Source organism: Larimichthys crocea, chromosome XIII, assembly GCF_000972845.2.
Source record: "Larimichthys crocea isolate SSNF chromosome XIII, L_crocea_2.0, whole genome shotgun sequence".
Lineage (NCBI taxonomy): Eukaryota > Metazoa > Chordata > Actinopteri > Sciaenidae > Larimichthys > Larimichthys crocea.
The window spans coordinates 18,143,851-18,164,350 of NC_040023.1; the positions used below are offsets into that span (position 1 = coordinate 18,143,851).

At 43.6% G+C, this 20,500-nt stretch overlaps 1 protein-coding gene across 4 annotated transcripts in view; it reads left to right on the top strand.

Annotated features, from left to right (window-relative positions):
* creb5b (cAMP responsive element binding protein 5b) overlaps positions 1 to 20,134 on the top strand; it is a 47,033-nt gene extending 26,899 nt beyond the window's left edge. For 3 of the 4 annotated variants that reach the window (XM_027287169.1, XM_027287168.1, XM_019255099.2), the window contains 6 exons: positions 310 to 436; positions 1,707 to 1,817; positions 13,447 to 13,770; positions 15,075 to 15,302; positions 15,957 to 16,065; positions 17,125 to 17,279. In XM_027287169.1, coding sequence (XP_027142970.1) covers positions 310 to 436; positions 1,707 to 1,817; positions 13,447 to 13,770; positions 15,075 to 15,302; positions 15,957 to 16,065; positions 17,125 to 17,279 — 1,054 coding nt within the window. Of the gene's footprint in view, positions 1 to 309; positions 437 to 1,706; positions 1,818 to 13,446; positions 13,771 to 15,074; positions 15,303 to 15,956; positions 16,066 to 17,124 lie in introns of all 4 variants that reach the window. The other variant, XM_019255098.2, reaches the window with a different exon arrangement.
* The last annotated feature ends 366 nt before the right edge of the window (positions 20,135 to 20,500 follow it).

Genomic DNA, 20,500 nt, shown 5'->3' on the forward strand with positions numbered 1-20,500 from the left:
TTCTATATCTGTTCGCTGATGTAGGCTACAAGATGTGGCTGAAGATATCTAGAAATGGACCTAAGCTTACGACTTGCTTTTGTTAAACTGCTATCTCCAGCATCACAAAACAAGCCTCAACCGCAACAATGAGTTTTACCACATTTAACAGTTCTGTAGCCACCTGTGAACATAAACAGTTGGTGTTTGTGACTGTGGTAGTTTGGTTTGATGTTGTTGTTGTTTGATATTGTCGTATGATAAAGCACAGAATAATGATGTCAGTTATCTAAACTTAAAATTCTCTGTCTGTCTTTGTGTCTTTCTTAGGCCTGTCCCCGGCTCTCTGTCCTCATTGCTGCATCTACGAAACAGACAGAGACAGCCTCTGCCAGCCTCCATGCCTGGAACTCTGCCAGACCCGACCATGCCTGGCTCCTCGGCTGTGCTGATGCCTGTGAGTACAACAACGGAGAGCACAGAGCACATTCACTCACGGGAGCACTCACACATGCAGAGGCCAAAGTCAGACTGCACACAAACTATGTAGGTTTGCAGTTTGGGATGTTTCATGTCACCATTAAAATGATTTACCGCGGTTTATACATTTATCATCACCTGTAGAAATTAAAGCTTCTACTGATCGACTTTTTAGAGATTTGGAGAACCCACATTAGGAATGACAACAACCCAGAGAAAGCTCCTCATATCAGGATTCTAATGATACAACATGTGTTCTCATTGTAACATAAGACAGCCTGTGTTTATGGTATGGAAAAAAAAGCCTCCCATGTTTATTAAATTAAGAGCTAAGCGATTTTAGGGAAGATTGACGTTTCAGGAAAGGGGTGCAGGTTTGGGTGATATTTTTACACAAAACACACTTAGTGCAATTAAAGCTGTGTGTCAGGTTCTAGGCCTGAGTCTCTGTGGACGAGGGGGGGGTGGTGGACAGGGGCCATTCCCCATGGAGACCACTACACCAACCAGAGTTCAGCAGCTGGGAGGCCACAGCAGCTCACACATGCATGCATGTAGACACACACACAAAGGTTTCTTCTTTCCTGCATATACTGCTCAGTGAACACTGCTCACATCATCACCCTGCACAGGTGACCTCTCACCCCTGTCAGCAGCTGATTTCCTAACATTCAGGTCTCAGCTGTGACGCGTGACACACTGAACCTGTGTCACTCAGAAGCAGCCGGGCCACAGCCAAATGAAAACAGATTCTAGCGCTTTCATACAGCTAACGCTCACCTTTCTCACATCTTGTTCACCTTATTAACAAATTCTGCACCAAGAGGTATGGGGTTTTGCACACTAGTTCGACTGACACTCACCACACCATTATCAGAAACACACACCCCTGTTGCACCGGCTTCCTGTGTTAAGTCCCCCCGTGCTGGCTTCCTGTTTTGGGTCAGCTCCAGTTATCATCACACAGAGCTGTGCACAGGGCAGCCTGTCATGTGAAATCAGGCTCTCATGCTCTCTCATCTCATCCCCCATAGCTTACTGTGCAGGAAAATGAGTCTCACACTTTTAAGTGTTGCTGCTTCTTTTGTAAAAGCAGGTATAGCATCTTGTTAAACAAAACACCCACCATAAAAAGCATAGATCAAAGACAGATATTAATCGATTTATCTCCTGTGAAAAAGTTTTATGCAATGGGAATATGTCGACGCTTGTGAGTGTGACTCTTATCGTTGTGTTTTAATCTTCAGATGGAGAGACAAATGTCCATGGGCTCCAATATGATGGGTATGCAAGCACCCACCCACAGCAGCTCCTGCTCTTCCACTCACATTCCCTCCATGCACTCAGAAGCCAAACTGGTGAGTATATGCATGTATTCACATGGATACATACACATTTATGCGCACACATACACAAGTGCACACACTCAAGCTCCAAGTGTTGCAACCTCTCTTTTCCACTGCACTGTGCCAGCAAAGCTGTGCTCTTAGGTCTGTGTGGATTTCATCATTTGGTGTGTAATCAAAGCTGTGTCTGAACCTGCCAGTGCAGCACTGGAGACTCTGGCTGGAATAAAGGGTTCTTTATGTGGTTGTGGCTGGGCTGCCCACCGACTTGCCTGATGTATATCTTAATGTACAGAACATGTTCTGTAGGTCCTGCAACTTGTTAGCACTAGTTTAACACAGCAGGGAAAAAATCAAATGACCTCATCCTTCACAAAGCAGGCAGTTAGAGCAGTGGGAATGAGTCGTAGCTGAGAGCAGAGAGAAACAGAAAGGAGACGGGCTTTGAAAGTTAAATAAGTAGAGAAGACTGAAAGAAGCTTAAGAGAAAGAAAACTTCCCCTCGGTCTGACTTTACATGTTTGTACTGCTAGTAATAATGGCAATGACTGATAGTATAGTTGTGATTAATGTAAAATGCATCAACAGTTCTACACTCTAGGTGATACGAATTGATAAATACTGTAGCAACATGACCATCAGCCAACCTTTGTTTTCAAAATAAATAACTCTGATAATGAAAGAGGCTTCACAAGAGCAAGTGTCATGACTTGGATATCAAAAAAATCACAAACCATTGGCTGCTCTTTGTGTTTGGAATGGTTGGCTGATAGCTCAGTTTGCTGGAGAGAAACATCTTGAAAGAGATGGAGAGAGAGAGAGAGAGAGAGAGAGAGAGAGAGAGAGGGAGAGGGAGGAGGTAGCAGAGGTCATTAGAAGAGTTATTGCTCTGATAGAGGAGAGCAGGAGCATTCCCAGGGCATTTAATTCTCCCTCTTCCTCCTGCTCTCTCAAGATTGATCGTCTTTGTAGTCTTTTGAATCTCTTCAACTGTTCCTATGGTAACACGCTGGGGTAACACAATATTAGTGTATTAGGCTTATCTCTCCTCTGGCCGTCATCCAGACACATCTTACTCTTTTTTTTCCCTCCCCCCTATCTTTGTAATTGAATTGTAAATGCTCTGTTAGGCCTCCCATAAACATATGCAGTCACAAAATTGCTACAGGCCCCTCGACCATGCAACTTTCCTGGTTAGTTGAGACACAAGGCACAGGCAACCAAATGTGGATCAATTGAGATTCTGATCCCTGATGTCTGAACGCAACTGATGGAATTCCATGATTGTGGACAGAAAGTGAGAGACTAATTGTGTTATCAGGGTGCGATCTCCAGCGAGGGTTTCATAAGCATAGACGGGGTCTCTAATGTCTGTAATATCCTCGACTGGGCCAGGTCGATAAATACGGCCTCGCTATCGGATAACTGGGCCATGATCAGGCCCATGTGTCCCCAGCGACATTCTCAATCCGGCTCTAATCGCATTACCCCGACCATGTTGACTTTCCGCCAATGGGAAATCTCCGCACTGTAACCCCACACCCCCGAGGCACGGACCTGGATGCACTCTTTCTGCTCAACGTTTACATTGCGGGAGAAGAGAAGGGGATTGAGTGGGACTTTGATAGACATGAAGGAAATAGATAGACAGGCAGAGTGAGCAGGGGAGTTGAAAGGCGAGAGATGGTATTGATATTCTGAGATACCAAACAGTGAGCGAGAGTGAGAAATTGGAGGCATTGTTGGTGAGTGACATGAAAGCACTTCTTCTCGGCCCAGTTTCCTTTGCCCCTCTACTTTTGTGCATGCATGCACGCCCATACGTGTGTTTGTGATTGTTTGATATTTAGTGGTAACTGGAGGCCCCAGTAGCAGTATTAACCCTCCCCTGTCAGAGAAAGCATGCCCAGAGCCTGGGCTAATGAAGGCTAATTGATTTTGTGGTGGGCCAGAGCAGCAGGGAGGCCTGTCTCTGGTGTAAATAGTTAATGAGCCGAAGGACTGCTGTGGCCCCTTGGGGACTCATATCTCGCTCTAAGCTCTCTGTTTGTGCTCTCTGGGCCAAAGACTGTATCTACATCAGTGCCCATCTTTGTTCTCCTCTATCTCTGATTTTCTCCTTAAGTGCCATCGTTTAAGTGGTACAGCAAAGCCCGGTGGTGTAGTAACGGACTTGTATGTTTTCCCTTATTGCTTTCAGCTTGTTGTCTGGGAGTGTTGCTGCGATTGGAGTGTTTTATTAGTTTTGGTTCAAGTGTTTTTCTTCTTGTGAAGGACTGGGTGCTCATGGTGCCGGGTGTGGTTGTGTTCTGCTCTGTTGTGGTCTGGGGAATAGAATGGTGCGTGTTGTGTGTTGGAGGTTGTGGGATAGTTGACCCTCGCAGCGTAGAGGAAACGGTGCAGAGAGGAGGCCAAGTTCCACAGCACGCCGGCCAAAGCATTACATCAACGTTCAGAGCCAGTTCTCCACAGGGCCTCGCGAACAGTCACACACACACACACTGACTGCTCCAGCTCTGTGTCATCCTCTTCGCACGGTGTCACGTTGTCAGACAGCCGCGGACATTCATGCACACATGGACAGTCAGGTACTTGAAAACAAGTGAGATGTACACACATACAGACATCTGTGGAGCAGGCATGGGGCGAGTTTACTGAAGTAAAAGTAAAATTACTGTAAAAATGTGTTTAAATTCAAATTAAAAGGCTTTTTTTAATGTGTGTGTTACATTTTTTAAAAGAGAAAGAGAGGGAAACAGTTAAAGAACATGCTTAGGGTACAAAATTAAGTGCATTAACATGTCAACATATACACATCAGACCAAAAGACCCTTATGTCCAAACAACAATATACTCCTTGTCTGTTGATGGCTCTTCGCTGCCTGTGTGCATGCAAACAATTATCAATTATAGAACTGCCTTCCTCAGCGTAGCATTACTGCAGTTAACCAGAAAAGAGGACAAAACTCAGACAATCAAACACGGACAACTAAACTATGAACACCACGGCAAATGCAACAAGCAATATTAGGTTCTGCATAAACAATATAAAGATCACAGCGGCATCCTCCACAAACACTGCTGGAGGATCCACCATGAGCATGTTAGCATTTAGCATATTAGCCAGACCTATGTGTGCCTTTGCCTATGTGTGTGCCCTCATTGTGAGTGTGTTTGACGTGAGTCAGCCTTTTTATTTACCTGTCTGCTAAGACACAATAATATAAACATAATCTTTCGTTATATTGCATTGTTATATTGTTCACAAACTGCTGAGAATAAATGCAATTCCCTACTTCCACCCCTGACATGAAAATGCACGTGCAGTCCTATAAAAACACACATGTGTACGTACATGCACTTCACTTTCCTCCGTAAAACCTTCCTCTCCTGCTTAGATTGTTTGATGTCTTTGTTTGTATGATGAAAGAAACTCACTATCATTTCTCATCTGTAACAAGGGAAGCCCGAACAAGGCCTTATCTAGCTGGTTCCAAATAACATCTGCCAGTGCCAACTACGGGACATGACTCAGCTCATGTGAGTGGGACTCTTTTTAAAGTGGAGGAATTCGGCATTGTTTTTGCGTCCCTTTTTAAATGAGTTCCATGCTTTCCACACATCCCGCTCGCCTGCTAATTTCAGACAGTGGGGCCGGTGTATGAAAATGTGTTATTTATTATCTCCCAATTATCTATTGTTTACATTGTTACTAAGGACAATAAATTTGTCACTAAGCATGAGGCTAGGTGCTGAGTTTTTTATGAGGTAAACAATACTATATGTTCCTTCACTGCAGCTCTCTTGGCTGTGTAGCTGGCACTAGATGGGTGGATGACATAATTCCTGGCATGCTCTAAATGTACTCCTTTTTACTTGAGGAGGGAAAAAAAGAGTGCGTCTCTTAAAGAAACATTTCATAGGACACAGGAGGACCAATAATCAAAGTGTTTCTGTAGCTTTTTTACATTTCATTTACACAGCCCTTACTGTTCTCACGTTTCACCATAGTAACAGAATTGCAACAGGCATTTAGGTTAATAGGCTTAAAGATCAAGTTTTGCCCTCAACAGTGAACATGTGAAAAACGAGTAAGTTACATGCATATTCAGTTCAGAAATTCAAAGAAAAGAAAACTTCTGAAGCAGCTACGGATGTGTCCGTTTTCAGCTCTGTTACGCGGTGATTGATTGAGCGATTAGCTCAGTATGAAGTCATTTGTAAGCAGTTAAACCATTAGCATACAACGGTAACCCTATTACGTGTTCCATTCATTTTCCTCCGTAGTAGTAGGGGAGCACCTCTGGCTATACCTCTTGTTGTGGGGAGGAGCAGCACACACAATAGGAGTCTAACTCCAGGTTTTGTAAGCAACATCTGTATGAATGGTGGCATTGTCAGGCTATGATGTCATTGGAGAGGGACGGTGAGCTAAGAGCACAGCTGAATCTGCAGGCTGCTTCGCTCAGCTCTAGATTGTGTGTATGTGTACTGTATATGTTTTGTGTGCATACTAACAATTGTGCTCCCTTTCAGTGCATTGGCACCCTCTCTGACAAACACTGAGTCAAACCACATATGAGGACTAAGTGGACTAAAACAAACCATGAAGTTAGAGTTTGCACATAGTATTTGATACAGAGATTTTCTGTACATGTGTGTGATTAGTTAAGTAAACATGTGGGTGTGCGATAAACATCAGTCAAAACGGGATACAGGACACAGGACACAAGACACGAGGCAAGCGATACAGAGCTGCATAGAGAGCACAGTCTTGGATGCAAAGAAAGCTTTGCAGATGTTGAACATATGATGTTTCTCTCTATTGCTATGGAGGCGAGTGGTTTTAGCAGAGTGTAGTGCAGGGCTCAAGAGCTGCTGGATCAATGTGTGTCTGCCAGTTTATCAGTGTTGGACACAGACCATAGAGGGGCCCCTCTCTCACTGCTTCCACTATGTTACCAGCGCCAAAGTGTTTGGTTTGTCGGAACCACACTGAGACATATTGTATATAGTACTAGTAAATCAAAGTAAATGGACATGCCGTGGCTCAAGATGTCCTGCATCTCATCTGACAGGCTTTGTTAGTCCTGTTCACCAATAGGATTGTTTGTTGTAATAATGAACAATGTGCTCTAACACAGTCGCTCCATTTACACACACTGCTTCACAGGTTAATTTATGTCACTTTTAGCTCCATACACATCGCTGCTGAACTATAGAATAACATTAGACCTCGTAGTGATATATTAGCTAAACACAGTGTGAGAGATTGCTGCATTCTCACATTAGAGAGTCAGCCTGGCAGAAGGTAAGCAATGTGATATGATGTATGGGATTTCTTTTCTTTTCTACATTATTTAGTAGCACTTAATACAACAACGTGTGATCATGTTCAAATAACTAAGAGACTAGGAAGAGCAGAATATATGGTGACAAAGGCTAGCAGCCACTGTCATTGTCTACAATGAAGTTTTAAAAAACAACCCATGGTAACCAGTAAAAATGAAGTTGTCAGGGTAACATCTGAGCCCAGTTTATCTACCTACACAGCGTCAGTTAGAAAAGGTTTGCCTCGATACACCAAGTCATAAAAATTTTGAGAGTAAGATAAGAGCAACGCTTGTGAGAAATTCTTAGTTGAAAGAAATGTAGATAAAACCTTAAAAGCTTTAACAGCTGAAAGTTGTAAAAGTACAGCAAGGTCTTTTAAGGACTGTATATACTGGTTCATTTATATTTGAGTGATTACGTGTGTGTGTGTGTGTGTGTGTGTGTGTGCGCTTGTATGCCTATAACCATCTGCATGTCTGTGGGTGGGGTTATGGACGAGGGTGGCAGTTGTGGCGCAGAGTGTCGCATCTGTTTGTCTTTGGATGACTGTGTGTTGTTTTAGCTCTGCTGATGGGAGTTGTATGTGAAGGCCATTTGGTCATGGTTCAGGGCCCGTCAATGGGATGGGGCTCCGGTAGAGCCAAGCTTGGGTAAACCAGCTGCCATCACCACACGGGCCAGACTGGACTGGTCCAGCCACCATGAGCCCCCCTGGAGCCGGAGCAGTGACCGACATACTGAGTGGACTTCGAAAATAACCGCTCAGACACCAGAGGGGTGATTGGAAAAAGTCTGTGGGGTCAGAGATTTTCAGTTCGATAAAGTGGAGTCAGTATTGACGAATTAGCAGTTAATGCCCACGTCCTTGTTTCGTCCTCAGCACGGTGATCAAAGTTAACAGCCTTTTTCTTTTTATATTTGTTCTCTCTGACAGGAGAAAAGATTGCTGCTCAGTCAGTTTGACATGTTGGAGCAGAAGAGGAATCTCTTGCCTGTTCCGTTTCTCAACAATGTGTGAGCCTAATCCAAATGTTGATGTAGATATGTTGAATATGTTGAGGCATTTATTATCACAGGACAAGGTCTGAATGAAAAATCCAAACACAAACCGGAACACTGATTACAATTTACATATAAACAGTGAGTGTGAAGGAAGTTAAGGGTCCGGTTACAGCCAAAATACACAAGCAGCATGAGCTCCACTATTTTAAGCATCTTTGAAGTTATGTTGGATTCAAGTCATCACATTTCAAGTTACTTTTATTAACATGACACATAATTTGCCTGTCGCTTTTGATGCAACAAATTAAGATATATGTCAGTGTTTATTATTGTATTCATGCCCTGCCTGTCTCTCTCACTCTGAGACGTTCTCTGTATTCAAGATTGTGGCAGTGGGTGTAGTGATAACCATGTAGGCTGCACTAGAGCAGGACTTTACAATAGAGGGAACAGTGGGGATATACAGACTGGAGTCAGAGGCCCATCCATTAACTTGACAGGGTGGAGAAGCTGCCAAGAGTATGAGCGCATGCTTTTGGAGCATGCTCCACAGTGGGCGTGTGTCTCGCTGCGCCCATACTGCCACGGTTCCTCCGAGCACCACCAGAGCGTCGGGCTTTGGCAGAACAGCCGGTCTCTGTCCATCTACCCGTCTGTGTCTGGAACCACAGGGAGGCTCTGTTCAGCCCGGCTCTGATCAGCTTGGCCCAGAACCTGAGAGCAGAGAGAGAGGGGGCGACATTACAGCCCAGCGCTCCCATCAGACTGTCTGCTTTGCCGTTCCCCGAGGAAATCAGTTTAACAGTCCCCAGCTCTTGGCAAGCAGAGGGAGAGGGGGTGGAGGAACAGGGAAGAGGTGTGTGAGAGAGAGAGAGACAGAGAGAGAGAGGGAAGGGGGGGATGTTACTGCCTCTCTGGGCGAGAGGGAAATCTAATAAAATTGAACTAATGGGGGTGTGGAGTTTTAGGGCACAGAGAGTGGGTTTTGCAGACAGGCATGGTGGGTAGTGGAGGTGGTGGAGATGAGGAGGATGGAATTAGATCCTCTGAGTGCTTGGCAAAGCAGCAGAGCCAAACTCCTGCTTTCAACTGCAGATGGTGAACCCATGTCGGGTTCAGAGTGCGAGTTAGGGGGTCTAGACCCACAAAAAAATACTGCTAGGAAAATAACCACTATGATATATTCTGCAATTAGAAATTCTGTGTGCTTATACATGATCACTGTGCTAGTATAGTGTTAACAAAAGGCTGACAGAGACGGGCAGAAGCTGTAATGTTTCTCAGTGGACTCTCTAATGTGAAGAGGAAGATCTCCTTTTCAAACTGTGTTCTTTTTGCACTTAAACTATGACTCCACAGACTGGTTAAATCTTTCTAACCTGCTGTAAGGCGCCAGAGGGCCACAGGTCCCCTGATAGTACACTGCTCCACTTTTAAGGGGAATAAAAGTGCTCACCCTGACCTCACTGGGTTTGATTTACCCATCCTGAGACGGGCGTGGTCTCCTGCCTTTGTACCTGCTCCGTGCTCTCGCTTCCTCCGCCCAGGGTTAATAGATATGAAGTCATCTGGCGAGGAGAAACCTGAGTGTGTTCTCAGGATGTGCCCAGAGCACTCACAGGGACATCACTCAAAGCCCCTTGTGTCAAAGAGGAAGCAGCCATTAATAAATATCATTAATGGGTGATCACCTGGTATCCCTGAAACCACATAAATGAGAGAGGCCTTGAAAAAAAAGGAGTAGGAGTGGAAAGGTCAGGGGGCAAAGGTCTGAGAGGAGATAGCTGCCCTCTGGGCAAAAGATGGCTGAATCAGGGATTGTGTTTTCACAATGGAAAATCAATAGACTTACTACTTTAAGTACACTTACAGAATGCATGAAATGTGGTGTCAAAGCAATGTGATTACAAGTATATAAGCTGCTAGTTTATAGATTTGTCCTGATAGAAGCCAACACGTCGTAATTGTGTCATGGACTACACATAATCTTGTTGTGTCTTTGCTGTGTTTTTCCAATTTTCAACAACAGCAGGCCAGACAGTGGTAGGACAGACTGAGAGTGCCCTGTACTGCCACAGGCTAACACCTGCACTGATTTAATGACTGTTTTCTGTAGCAGCCATGTTGCTGCAGGAGAATTGTATTTGTATGTGTGTGTGTGTGTGTGTTATTAGAGTAAAATGCACGTGGTGGTTAAGTTCTTGTGCTTAGCACAGTCTGGGGAAGTACAACCATGTGTTAAAGAGTCATTAGGGAGCTGATGAAGGTGTTTAAGAATCACAGCCTGCTCATCATCGCTCTGCTAACGTCCCGTAGTTGCGTCACTGTGGTTCTGGATACAAAGACTTAAGTTTTGGCCAGGCTGGGTTTAACCGAGCTAGAGTCTCAACTCCAGATGGAGCAGTAACAGGCACTTGTGCAGAGATAGCTTCGGGAAGAAGTTTCATCACGGTAAGGGCTTTCTCTTTCACAGTTTGAGCTGTGGCTTTTTTTCTTTAAAGTCTACTATTTTATTTGATATTTTATTATATATTTATTATATATTTTATTTGTTGATACATGATATAAATTATTTAAGTAGTCTGTTGTCTTTTCTTGCTGTATGTTCCATCTCTTGGAGCTGGAGATGTGTCAAGTTTTGCTTCAGATATGCACTCTTTGTTCAACAATGTAAATATTATCTTACGTTATCAAATCGTGTTTGAAACTGTGTGTCTGTCGTGTCAGTCCTCTAATCATGCACGTCCTTTTCTCTTGTTTTGTCTTTTTCCTGTTTATGACTATCACCACTAAGGCTTTCGAGTGGCCCCTCAGCTCTTTGACCTGCCTCTGTACTCTGACACTCTTGGGCCTCTTCAAATGCAGGCTAATTCAATTAATAAACAGATAGCGCTGCACTGCCAGCTGGAAAGCTCTCAGAGACACTGATAAATGAGCACTCGCTGTCTTGGGCTGATGGTGTGTGGGGAGGAGACACTAGAAGCCATCTAATCTCCCCCCACCCCTGGTCTCTCTCTCTCTCACTGTCCCCCTTCACCTCCCTTTTACCCTCTCTGTCCTTCTCCCTCGACGCCTTCTTGGCAGGGAGTCAGGCAGCCCCAGATGAGTATCCTACCCACACATAGACATCTTTACTAGGGCCTCAGAAACACAGTACAGACAGGCAGCCTGCAGATTCCTCTGGCTTCTGCTCATTCAGGTGATTGCCTGCCTCTGTGACTAAGTGGCAGGAGATTGTCAAACCCTGATTGGTTTTCTGTTTCACAAGAGGGGTGGACCTCACCTCTCCTGTGTTGACTGACAAGCTGGAGGGAAGGTGTTTAGTCAGAGCTGTCAACCTCAGAATTCATCGTATGATACATGGAAGATGTCCTTGTCAACACTGGTGACTATGATTGATATCTGCAAGCTTGTTCGATTCCATTTTCTGTTTTAGTTTCTGTCAGTTTTTGTTTAAGTTCCATGTCAACTAGCTGTTTGTTATTTCTGCACCTTTATACCATGTTTAGATAGATATCAAAAACAAATACTCTGAGCATGTGCAGACTGTAACTTATACTGTTGATAGTAACAGTGGTACGTCTGAGGCTTCTCTCTGCCGTTACCCTTAGTTTCAGTATGACTGTGATGTTGTGGACAGCTGCCTGCGTCCACCCGTTGTGTGTTAGTGTGGCCTCGGTGGTATTTTAACCCCTGTCTCAGTGGCCACAAAGAAGAAGGGCCGTGGCCCCTGGGTGTTTTGCTGTTGAGGCTGTGGTGAAGGTGGTTAGTATGAATTAGGGCGTGTTTAGATTGAGATAAAGGAAATTTAAAATAACATTCATTACAAGGGGCGAAAAATAGAAGCAGAAGTGTTGTGCTGTTTCACTATGTCAGGCATCCCTCAAGCAGAAACTATACTCAGCCAAAACAGGCTTGACAAGGTCATAATTTCACTGTGCCGGTTTCATGTGCAGGTCTCTATGTCACATATGCTGTTTATGGAAAGAGACAGACAGCTAGACAAGTAAAGAGTAAATCTTTTCAGAAACACGTATATATAATTTGTAAATATAATACAAACCAGAGGGGTTTTGTCTTTTTTGACTACTCCACTTCTAAAATGATTTATATGACTCTGTCTCCTCCCTCCTGGTAAAAAGCTTTCCACCCATGGACAGTGTGCGAGAGGAGTGGAGGGCCGATGTTGTGCTCCGGTCGTGTCCTAGTATAGTGATCCAGACCAGCTGGATGCCATTCCCTATGGGAATCGTGAATGTGAAGGTTGTTAAAAGATATGGAGCCCTGGACACAGCGTGGACTTACTGACAGCAGCTGGGAGAAGGGGGAAGGGAGGAGAGAGAGGAAAGAGAGCACTGGGAAAGAGAATAAAAAACTTTGTGGAATTCACAACAGTAGCCTTAAAATGAATGCCTTTGTTTTCAGTTTTGTTGCTAATGCTTTGCTAAAAGTGACACATAGACATATTTTAGACAGGTTCTAAGACTGGATCGCAGTATTTATTTAAGTTTATTAAAGTATTTATTCACGTCAGAAGTGCATGTGGTAAAAAAAGATGTGAAATAATCAAAGTTCAACCGTCTCAACACTCTCTCAACCTGTTATTCCTGAAGCGGTTCAAATGTAAATAAGCCTGTTCAGACATGGATTTTTAAAATGTTGTCTAGGTTTGAGTGCAACAGACATATATTGGCTCTTGTATATTTGGAGTAGGATTTTTTCCTGGTCTTGCGGTTGTCTTTATGTGATGCCCAGAAAAACAAGACTCTTGAGGAGAGGTGCATTCAGTAAACACAAGGAACACAGGCACACCTTGAGGGAGCCTCCCTCTGGTCTCCCTCCCAAGCCGCTCAGAGACACCGACTCAGTCAGGACTAAGTAGACCGCACGGTTAAAGAAACAAACCTCCTGCTTGGTAAACTGCAAGGGAGCAGTCTGAGGCTTACACCTTGCCAGCAAGTTCATCTCATGGGCAGACATACAGACACACACACACTCACTCACACACATGTGCATAGAGGAGAGGGAGGCTATTAGGAATATGAAGAGGAGGGACTGGTGGGATGGCAATCACAGAACGTAAAGCAGGAGAATGACAAGACTGAAGGAGAGACAGAGGACAGCCTAAGTGGCTTTGATTTGTTCTCCTGACATATGGATTTATGGAGCCATTCATCATCTCCTAGTCAGCACCCGCTCTGTAACTGTTGATAATCAGCACACTGATAGATGAGAACATGTACAAAAAAAAAATCACAGAAAATGATGTTAAATATCAGGTTTGGTGTCCATTTTGTCTTCCCAGAGGCTGAAGGCTGCACTTTCACACCACCCAGGTGCCATCGCCAACGGCAACATGAACTCCATGGGCCACATGATGGAGATGATGTCATCGCGGCAGGAGCAAGGCGGCCACCATCACATGCACTCGCACCCGCACCAGCACCTGCAAGCTCCTCCACACGCGTACCAGCACCACGGCCACCATCATCACAGCCAGGGACACGGCCAGGGTGGACACCACCACCCGCAGGGACACAACCCCCATCACAACTCCCACAATCCCCATCTCCATCCCGGGCACCCACACCAGACCTCACCGCACCCTCCAATGCACTCTTCTTCACATGTAAGCAAAGCACCTTCCCTGTAGAGCCGAGGCTTTTAGACAGCTCAAAGGCAGAGCCACAAGTTCAATAACACATTAACTGCACTGCACATTAAAACCTCTCATATAGCTAGAAGCCACTGTATAGGTACCATAACTAAAACAAGGCAGCGCTTTAGTAGCTCTTTGAGCAATTTTGAAGGCAGCTATTAGCGGTTAGGTATAGAGGTATAGCTGAAATGATGCTTCAAATTCACAGAAAGTCAATGAAGGAGCACATTTTCCCTTGCTGCAGCCATAATGCCAAGTAGTTTCCTGGCAACCATCTCAAAGGTAATTCTTTGCTTTGAGGTTGGTCAGCTACAGGTCAGTGTCGGACGCCTGCCATAGAGGTAAAGGGTCAGGAAGAGGCCATAAAGTGGCCTTTATAAAAGATGCTCAGGACTGTCTTCAACTGCTCCACGCCATCATTCGCTGCCAAGCTGCCGTTACGTGATCACAACATGCTCCAGGTGCAGTCGAAGTTTTATAAATGCTGGTCCTGATGGTGAGCAGACAGTCTTGGCTAATAGCGCTGGAACATCTTAGCTGTGAATATATTTGGTTTAATGTTAATTGAAAGTTTAAAAGTATTGCTCACAGCATTAAAAAATAACATGATGCACTACACTTTGTCCTTGCATTGTCACATGTCCTCTGTAATACCGAGCATTTTGGATGAAGGACATTCAGACATCAAGTAATGCAATTCACTGTATTTCTAAATGTATCATTAAAGCATTAAAACAACACTCTCTTCGGGCACAGTGGCCATTAAAGCAGCTTGTATTTTCCATGGGTCACATAAAAATGGTAATGATCTGAAGAACTGAAAACATTTGACCTTGCCAAATATATGTCAAGATCTGTCAGTGCACGTATGGTTTTAGAAACGAGTCTTTTGACTCCGTCTGGTGGTGTTAGTCTGAGTGGAAGTGGGCGGTGGAAAACTGCCTCCTGACACCTTTTTAACAAGGTGGGCAGGCTGGTGAATCAGCCCAGTCAGTCACCCACTCTGTCACTCCAGACACCCACAGCCCGGCTCACAGGGCACGTGGCACAACCAGATGTTGTTTTTGGGGAAGTTGCCAGACCTGGAATAGCTGCAGGAGGTAATGTATAGATGCTTGTATTGAGGCTTCGAAGGCAGTGTGCGAAAACAGACAGGTGGCTGGCTGTTTACCTGGTGTGTCAGAGCAATTACACGTCTGGTTGGATGGTGACAGACACTTATCAGAGAGCTCAGTGATGCTGATACCCGCTCCCTCCCCAATCCTGTGTTTCAGATGTCACCTGCAACCCAGCAGATGCAGCCCACGCAGACGCTGCAGTCTCCGCCCCCCAGCGGCGGGCGGCGTAGGCGAGTAGTGGACGAGGATCCGGATGAACGTCGGCGAAAGTTTCTGGAGCGGAACAGAGCAGCAGCAACAAGATGCAGGCAGAAGAGAAAAGTGTGGGTGATGTCATTAGAGAAGAAAGCGGAAGAGCTCACTCAGACCAACATGCAGCTTCAGGTACACAATCAACTTGTGTTTGAAATCTAAAATCTTTGCACAACAACAAGAACAGTCAGCGTGTATTTTTGAAGAGGTTCTTTATTAAGAACTTCATGATATTATCTTATTTTGCAGCAGAGATAATGGCATTAAGTTGGATTGGTCTGTGACAAGATCAGTTCGATGTAGTCAGCGTTTGACTGACATTTAAAAATACCCTCAGTTATTATTAATGTTAATTTTAGACTGTTTGCACTTATCTTAAAGTGGCTCAAAAAGTGGTTTAGCATTGCACTTTCATTAAAGTGGCTCACGAGAAACAGTAAATAATTTTAAAAAATCGAAGCAGCAGATGTCCAAAAACTCCACCTACATCCCTCCTCCCATCATGCAACTGAAAAGCATCTTTTGTTAGATCCTCTCTGTCTTTTAAATGCCCTCATCTTTCAAAGTCCATATTCCAAATTTATCACCCAAGAGGTTTTCTGTTAAAAATCTTAAACCCAATCCAAACATATAAAATAATCCTGATGACCATATAAATAAATATGAAATTGGGATTACACCATTTGTTATACATACACTGATACCAATAGTTAAGAAGGGATTAAGGATATTAAGGAGTAGCCTGCTTTAATTGTTGATAAAATGTGTGCTATTCCTACCTTTCAGAATGAAGTGACCATGCTAAAGAACGAGGTGACCCAACTCAAGCAGCTTCTCCTCACACACAAGGACTGTCCCATCACCACTATGCAGAAAGAGTCCCAAGGTTACCTCAGTGAGTAGCTCCAACATAAACACAGACACACACACCTGGGGATATGACCAAAAAACACACTTTCATCTGCGTGCCTTAGACCTACAGTGCAGATAGCACCGCTGTGGGAATGCTCGTTAGTTGTCTTGCCAGAGGAAAGCTTTAAACTCTGCAGACTGAACTGTGATGGACACGCAGCGACTGCCAAGGCTCTTCGCTCCTATGTGCTGGTATCCAGCACCCACGCTCGCTGCAGGACTCTTCCGTTCACATATGGGTGTTGCACACTGGAATGGCCTGAACTGGGAGTTGGTAGTCTGAATCCCGCATGAGACCTGTTTTTTCCATCTTACTGCACCTCCGCACACAGAGGCAGCCAAGGCTCAACGTGAGAAAGACGTCACAGGCTGCGCATTGGCATCCAAATTCTCATGGATGTCCCAGGATCTCACTGATTATTATACTGTGCCTCAGCTCCGCCGCACATGACATCAGAGCCCCACCCTTTGATACGGATACAAGTGACATTTCCATGTAATTAGGATAAGGCACCTCCCTGTGTGGCTTTAGCACAGGAAAATAAGGCTCACATCCCCCTTGGCTGAATGGTTCTTTTATACATAGGAGAGCCAACTCCCAGACTGGGCTGGGAGAGACATTCATCGATGAGTCTAGCTTGTGTACAGATGTCACCTTCAATGTGTCCAAAAGTCATCAGGCGTGTTTATGGAGTTGAGTGATTCACTTTTCCATTTTTGTGTTATCCATTTATGGCCTATTTTGGGATGACAGGTGAGACTTGAAGTGTGAGAATTCAGTTTGTCATGTATTTTATTTTATCTGCTAATAAAGCTGTTTTTTTTACAATAATGAGATTTGGTCTGTGTTTATTTTTATACAATTATACAATTTTACTATCATGTTATATTTTGAAGTCCCGGTGTAGCGTTTGAAGGCCAGCGTATTTTTTTTTACATTTGTAGACACACACACACACACACACACACACACACACACACACACGGACATACTGTCCACACATGTTGTCCATCCTCACTGATGTCTCTGCTGTCTCCTCAGGTCCAGAGAGCAGTCCGGCAGGCAGTCCAGCGCCAGCATGCTCCCAGCAGCAGGTCATTCAGCACAACACCATCACCACCTCCACCACAAACGTAGGGGGCAGCAGTGTGCACGGGCAAGCCAACCACCGCACAGACATTAACCCCATCCACTAGGGACAGGAGAGACTATACCCCGGCTGTAGCCCCAGACTCCCCCCCTCCCCATTACCCTGCTTTCTGAGGGTTGCCAGCTGCACATGCTGCCCCCCTCCCTCCATCAAGAAAAAACCTCAAAGGCCCACAAGGCTGTTCTTTATACAGTAGCTACAGTATGTATTTTTATAGACCAACCCTATTAACGCGTAAATGTTCAATGGTTTGTTGCCTCTTTTTTTAATCTTTTTTTTTTTTGTGCTTTTAGCAAAAAGGGAGTTTTTTGCAAATCTCATGCAGCATTTAAGTGACTTTTTTCTGTTGCGTAATGGTACAAAATGGACCACGGTGGTCATGGAACCAGAGGAAAGAGACATTAGCCTCAGACTAGTCATCTCTATAAGCAAACCTTACATCTCTGTACGCCTGATGGACTGAGAAATGAGTCGAATCATTCTCTGAATATCACATGTAAGCAGTATGTTGAGTGTATGCAACAGACTCTTAAATGAGCGGGGTGTTGCTGCCTTTAGGTTTTCTTCTGACTGTCACCATGATGTCTTGAAGACATGAATATGCAAGCAGGTGTCATGATTCTTTTTTTTCCTAGAAACGTATATATGACTGTTAATCTTTTCCCTGTCGGCGATATTCGTAAAGAGTGTTATAAAGTACAGCATGACAGTGAAAACATGATCAAATGGAAGCAATACTTTGCAGTATTGATCCTCTTCAATACATGACAGTATTGATCATCTTCTCTACTGTATGTCCACATTATGATCAGCATGGCCAAGCCACTCTGGTCCCGAGGACATACGATGCTGTTACAGCTACAGAACTGTACACTGTGATACCAGTGAGGCAGCTCAGGGGTTTGAAACAAACCCCTACGCTCTCCAGGACCAACTAAAGCTTTAATTATTGAGGCCTCTTTTTTTTGTGTGTTTGTGCATCTGGATCCACATTTTGGATCCAAATCAAATTCAAAATCCCAAATGACTATAACATTCGAATGCGTGCGTCTGCATTGTTTTGAGTGCGCATATGAGTTATGTATATTATGTGTTTGTGTTATGTCTTCTTTCCTCTGCCGAACAAAGTTCAGCAGGTGTGTAAAGAAAGAAAAAAAAAAACAAGTGTGCGAGAAGGAGACTGTGAGCATGATGTTTTTTTGATTGGCATCCAGCAACTGGCAAAGTGTTTTACAGTTTCTAACGACGAGCAGTGTATGCCTGGGCTTTCCAAAATGTCACAATGTGCCTGAATCTTTCTTAAAATCTTTTGTTGCCACTTTTCTTTCTCCAAGCAATCAAATTGTTTCATTCTTAGTGCATTAGTAATGAGGGTTTTTTGTTGTTGTTGTTGTTATTGGCTATGTCACAGATATCTGCTGCATGTAAGAGCAGCTGACCAAGGAGAAAAATATCCATTTTCCATTCGACCTCTGACCTCTTCATCAATTTATCTTCCTCTCTTTCCTCCTGTGCTGTTCACATTGGTGATAAATGTACTGATAATGATATAGGCTTTTACCTTCTTTTTTAAATTTTTATCTCCCCTCCAGCCTTGAAACTTCATGCCTTCTTATGTTGACCACAACTGCTCTTTCTCTCTCATTTCCTATGACCAGGAATGTTGATTCATTAGCATGATGACCATAATGCACTGTGTTTTGCAGTAGGATAGATAAAATACATTCCACTGACAGGTGGAGCGATCGCAGAGCTGTCTATGCACTTTGTCCTCTGTCATGCCAGAGGGTAGAATAGCCATATTAAGGTCCGAGTAATTCTCAGTGATCCCCTTTTTTCACACACCAGCGAGAAACTTAACTGTGTTTGGCTTTATGGCGACACTGTGCCTGGCATGCATCACATGTCTATAGATAGAAGACGGGAACCTAGAGCTCGTATTGTAAAATGAGACTCAGTTAAAAGGACCCTGCACCATTAAGTTTATGCCCTTTTTTTATTCTGGAAAAAAAAACTCAACTTCAGCTCCAGTTTTATCAAAGATGAAGGAATATCTTTATAATCTTCATAATGGGTTACATATAAGTTTTGTCAAAGCATTCGGACTGTTAATGTCATGTCTTAACCTTAGAGTCACTGTGTGTGAAGTTTGATGTGTGTGTTGATGAGACAGAGAAATTGACTCTCTTGAAAAGGGCTTTGTCGTACCAACCATTTGAACTGAAGCTTGCCTTATTTTAGTGTTTCTAAAACCATATTTAGATCATTAGACCATTCCAAAATAACCTTTTGCATGTGAAAATATGGTAATGACCTCAAACTTTCAACTGGAATCATTTGAAGACTGTCCGCTATTTTAGAGTTAGATATGAGAGTCTCTAGTTTCATTTGTAACAGTGGATCCAGGTTCAGAAAAAGACATTTGTTACTGCAGAGGCAGACAAAATGGACAGGTGGACGTGCAGTGTGAGTGTGTCTGTGTGGTTTTGTGAGAGGTGGAGAAAAAATTCCTACACATTAATGATGTTATAATTGTATTATTTTAAATCTAAAACTATAAATATTGTACATAATGTCATTCATTTCTGTAATCCTGTACATGTAATGCAACCACCTTTCTTTTTGAAGGGAGTAAATGTGTGGTACATGTTTGTAAATAATGTTCGCATAGCACTTGTTGCCTTTTGTTGTATGTCGAGGCTCATTTCAGCGCTTAAATACATTGTTTATATGTAATGAACTGATGAATCCATTCTTGCCTGCATAACTTTGTACATTTTTTGTGTCTGTAATGACATTATCTCCATTTTTTGTTTTTTTTGTTTTGCATTTGTACAGATGTTAAAGTTATCACTGCAGTTACATTACGGTATGAAAATAAAGCACTTGTTCTGTAACATACAACTAACTGATGTGATTGGACGTCACAACTGCCTGTACTTGAAATAATTTCCTGTACAAATATCAAGAGTGCAAACGTGAAATACAGCAAGCGAATATTTGAAAGATCCCATTAAAAACAAACTGATGTTCAAAGCGAACGATCAGCAGTATTTCCCCGATGCTTGTCCTTGAGACATAACTGCTCATTAAATAGTTAGACGCTTTAAAGGTTTAGAATACTCATTAATTATTGAACTGTCTAGACATCTTGATAGTTGCCTGATGAAATAACATGGCAGTTAACCTCAGTACACAAACATCTTTCTGGCATTTTACCAAAATCACTACAGAACACCACAGCGTGTCAAATACATTGAAAAGCCC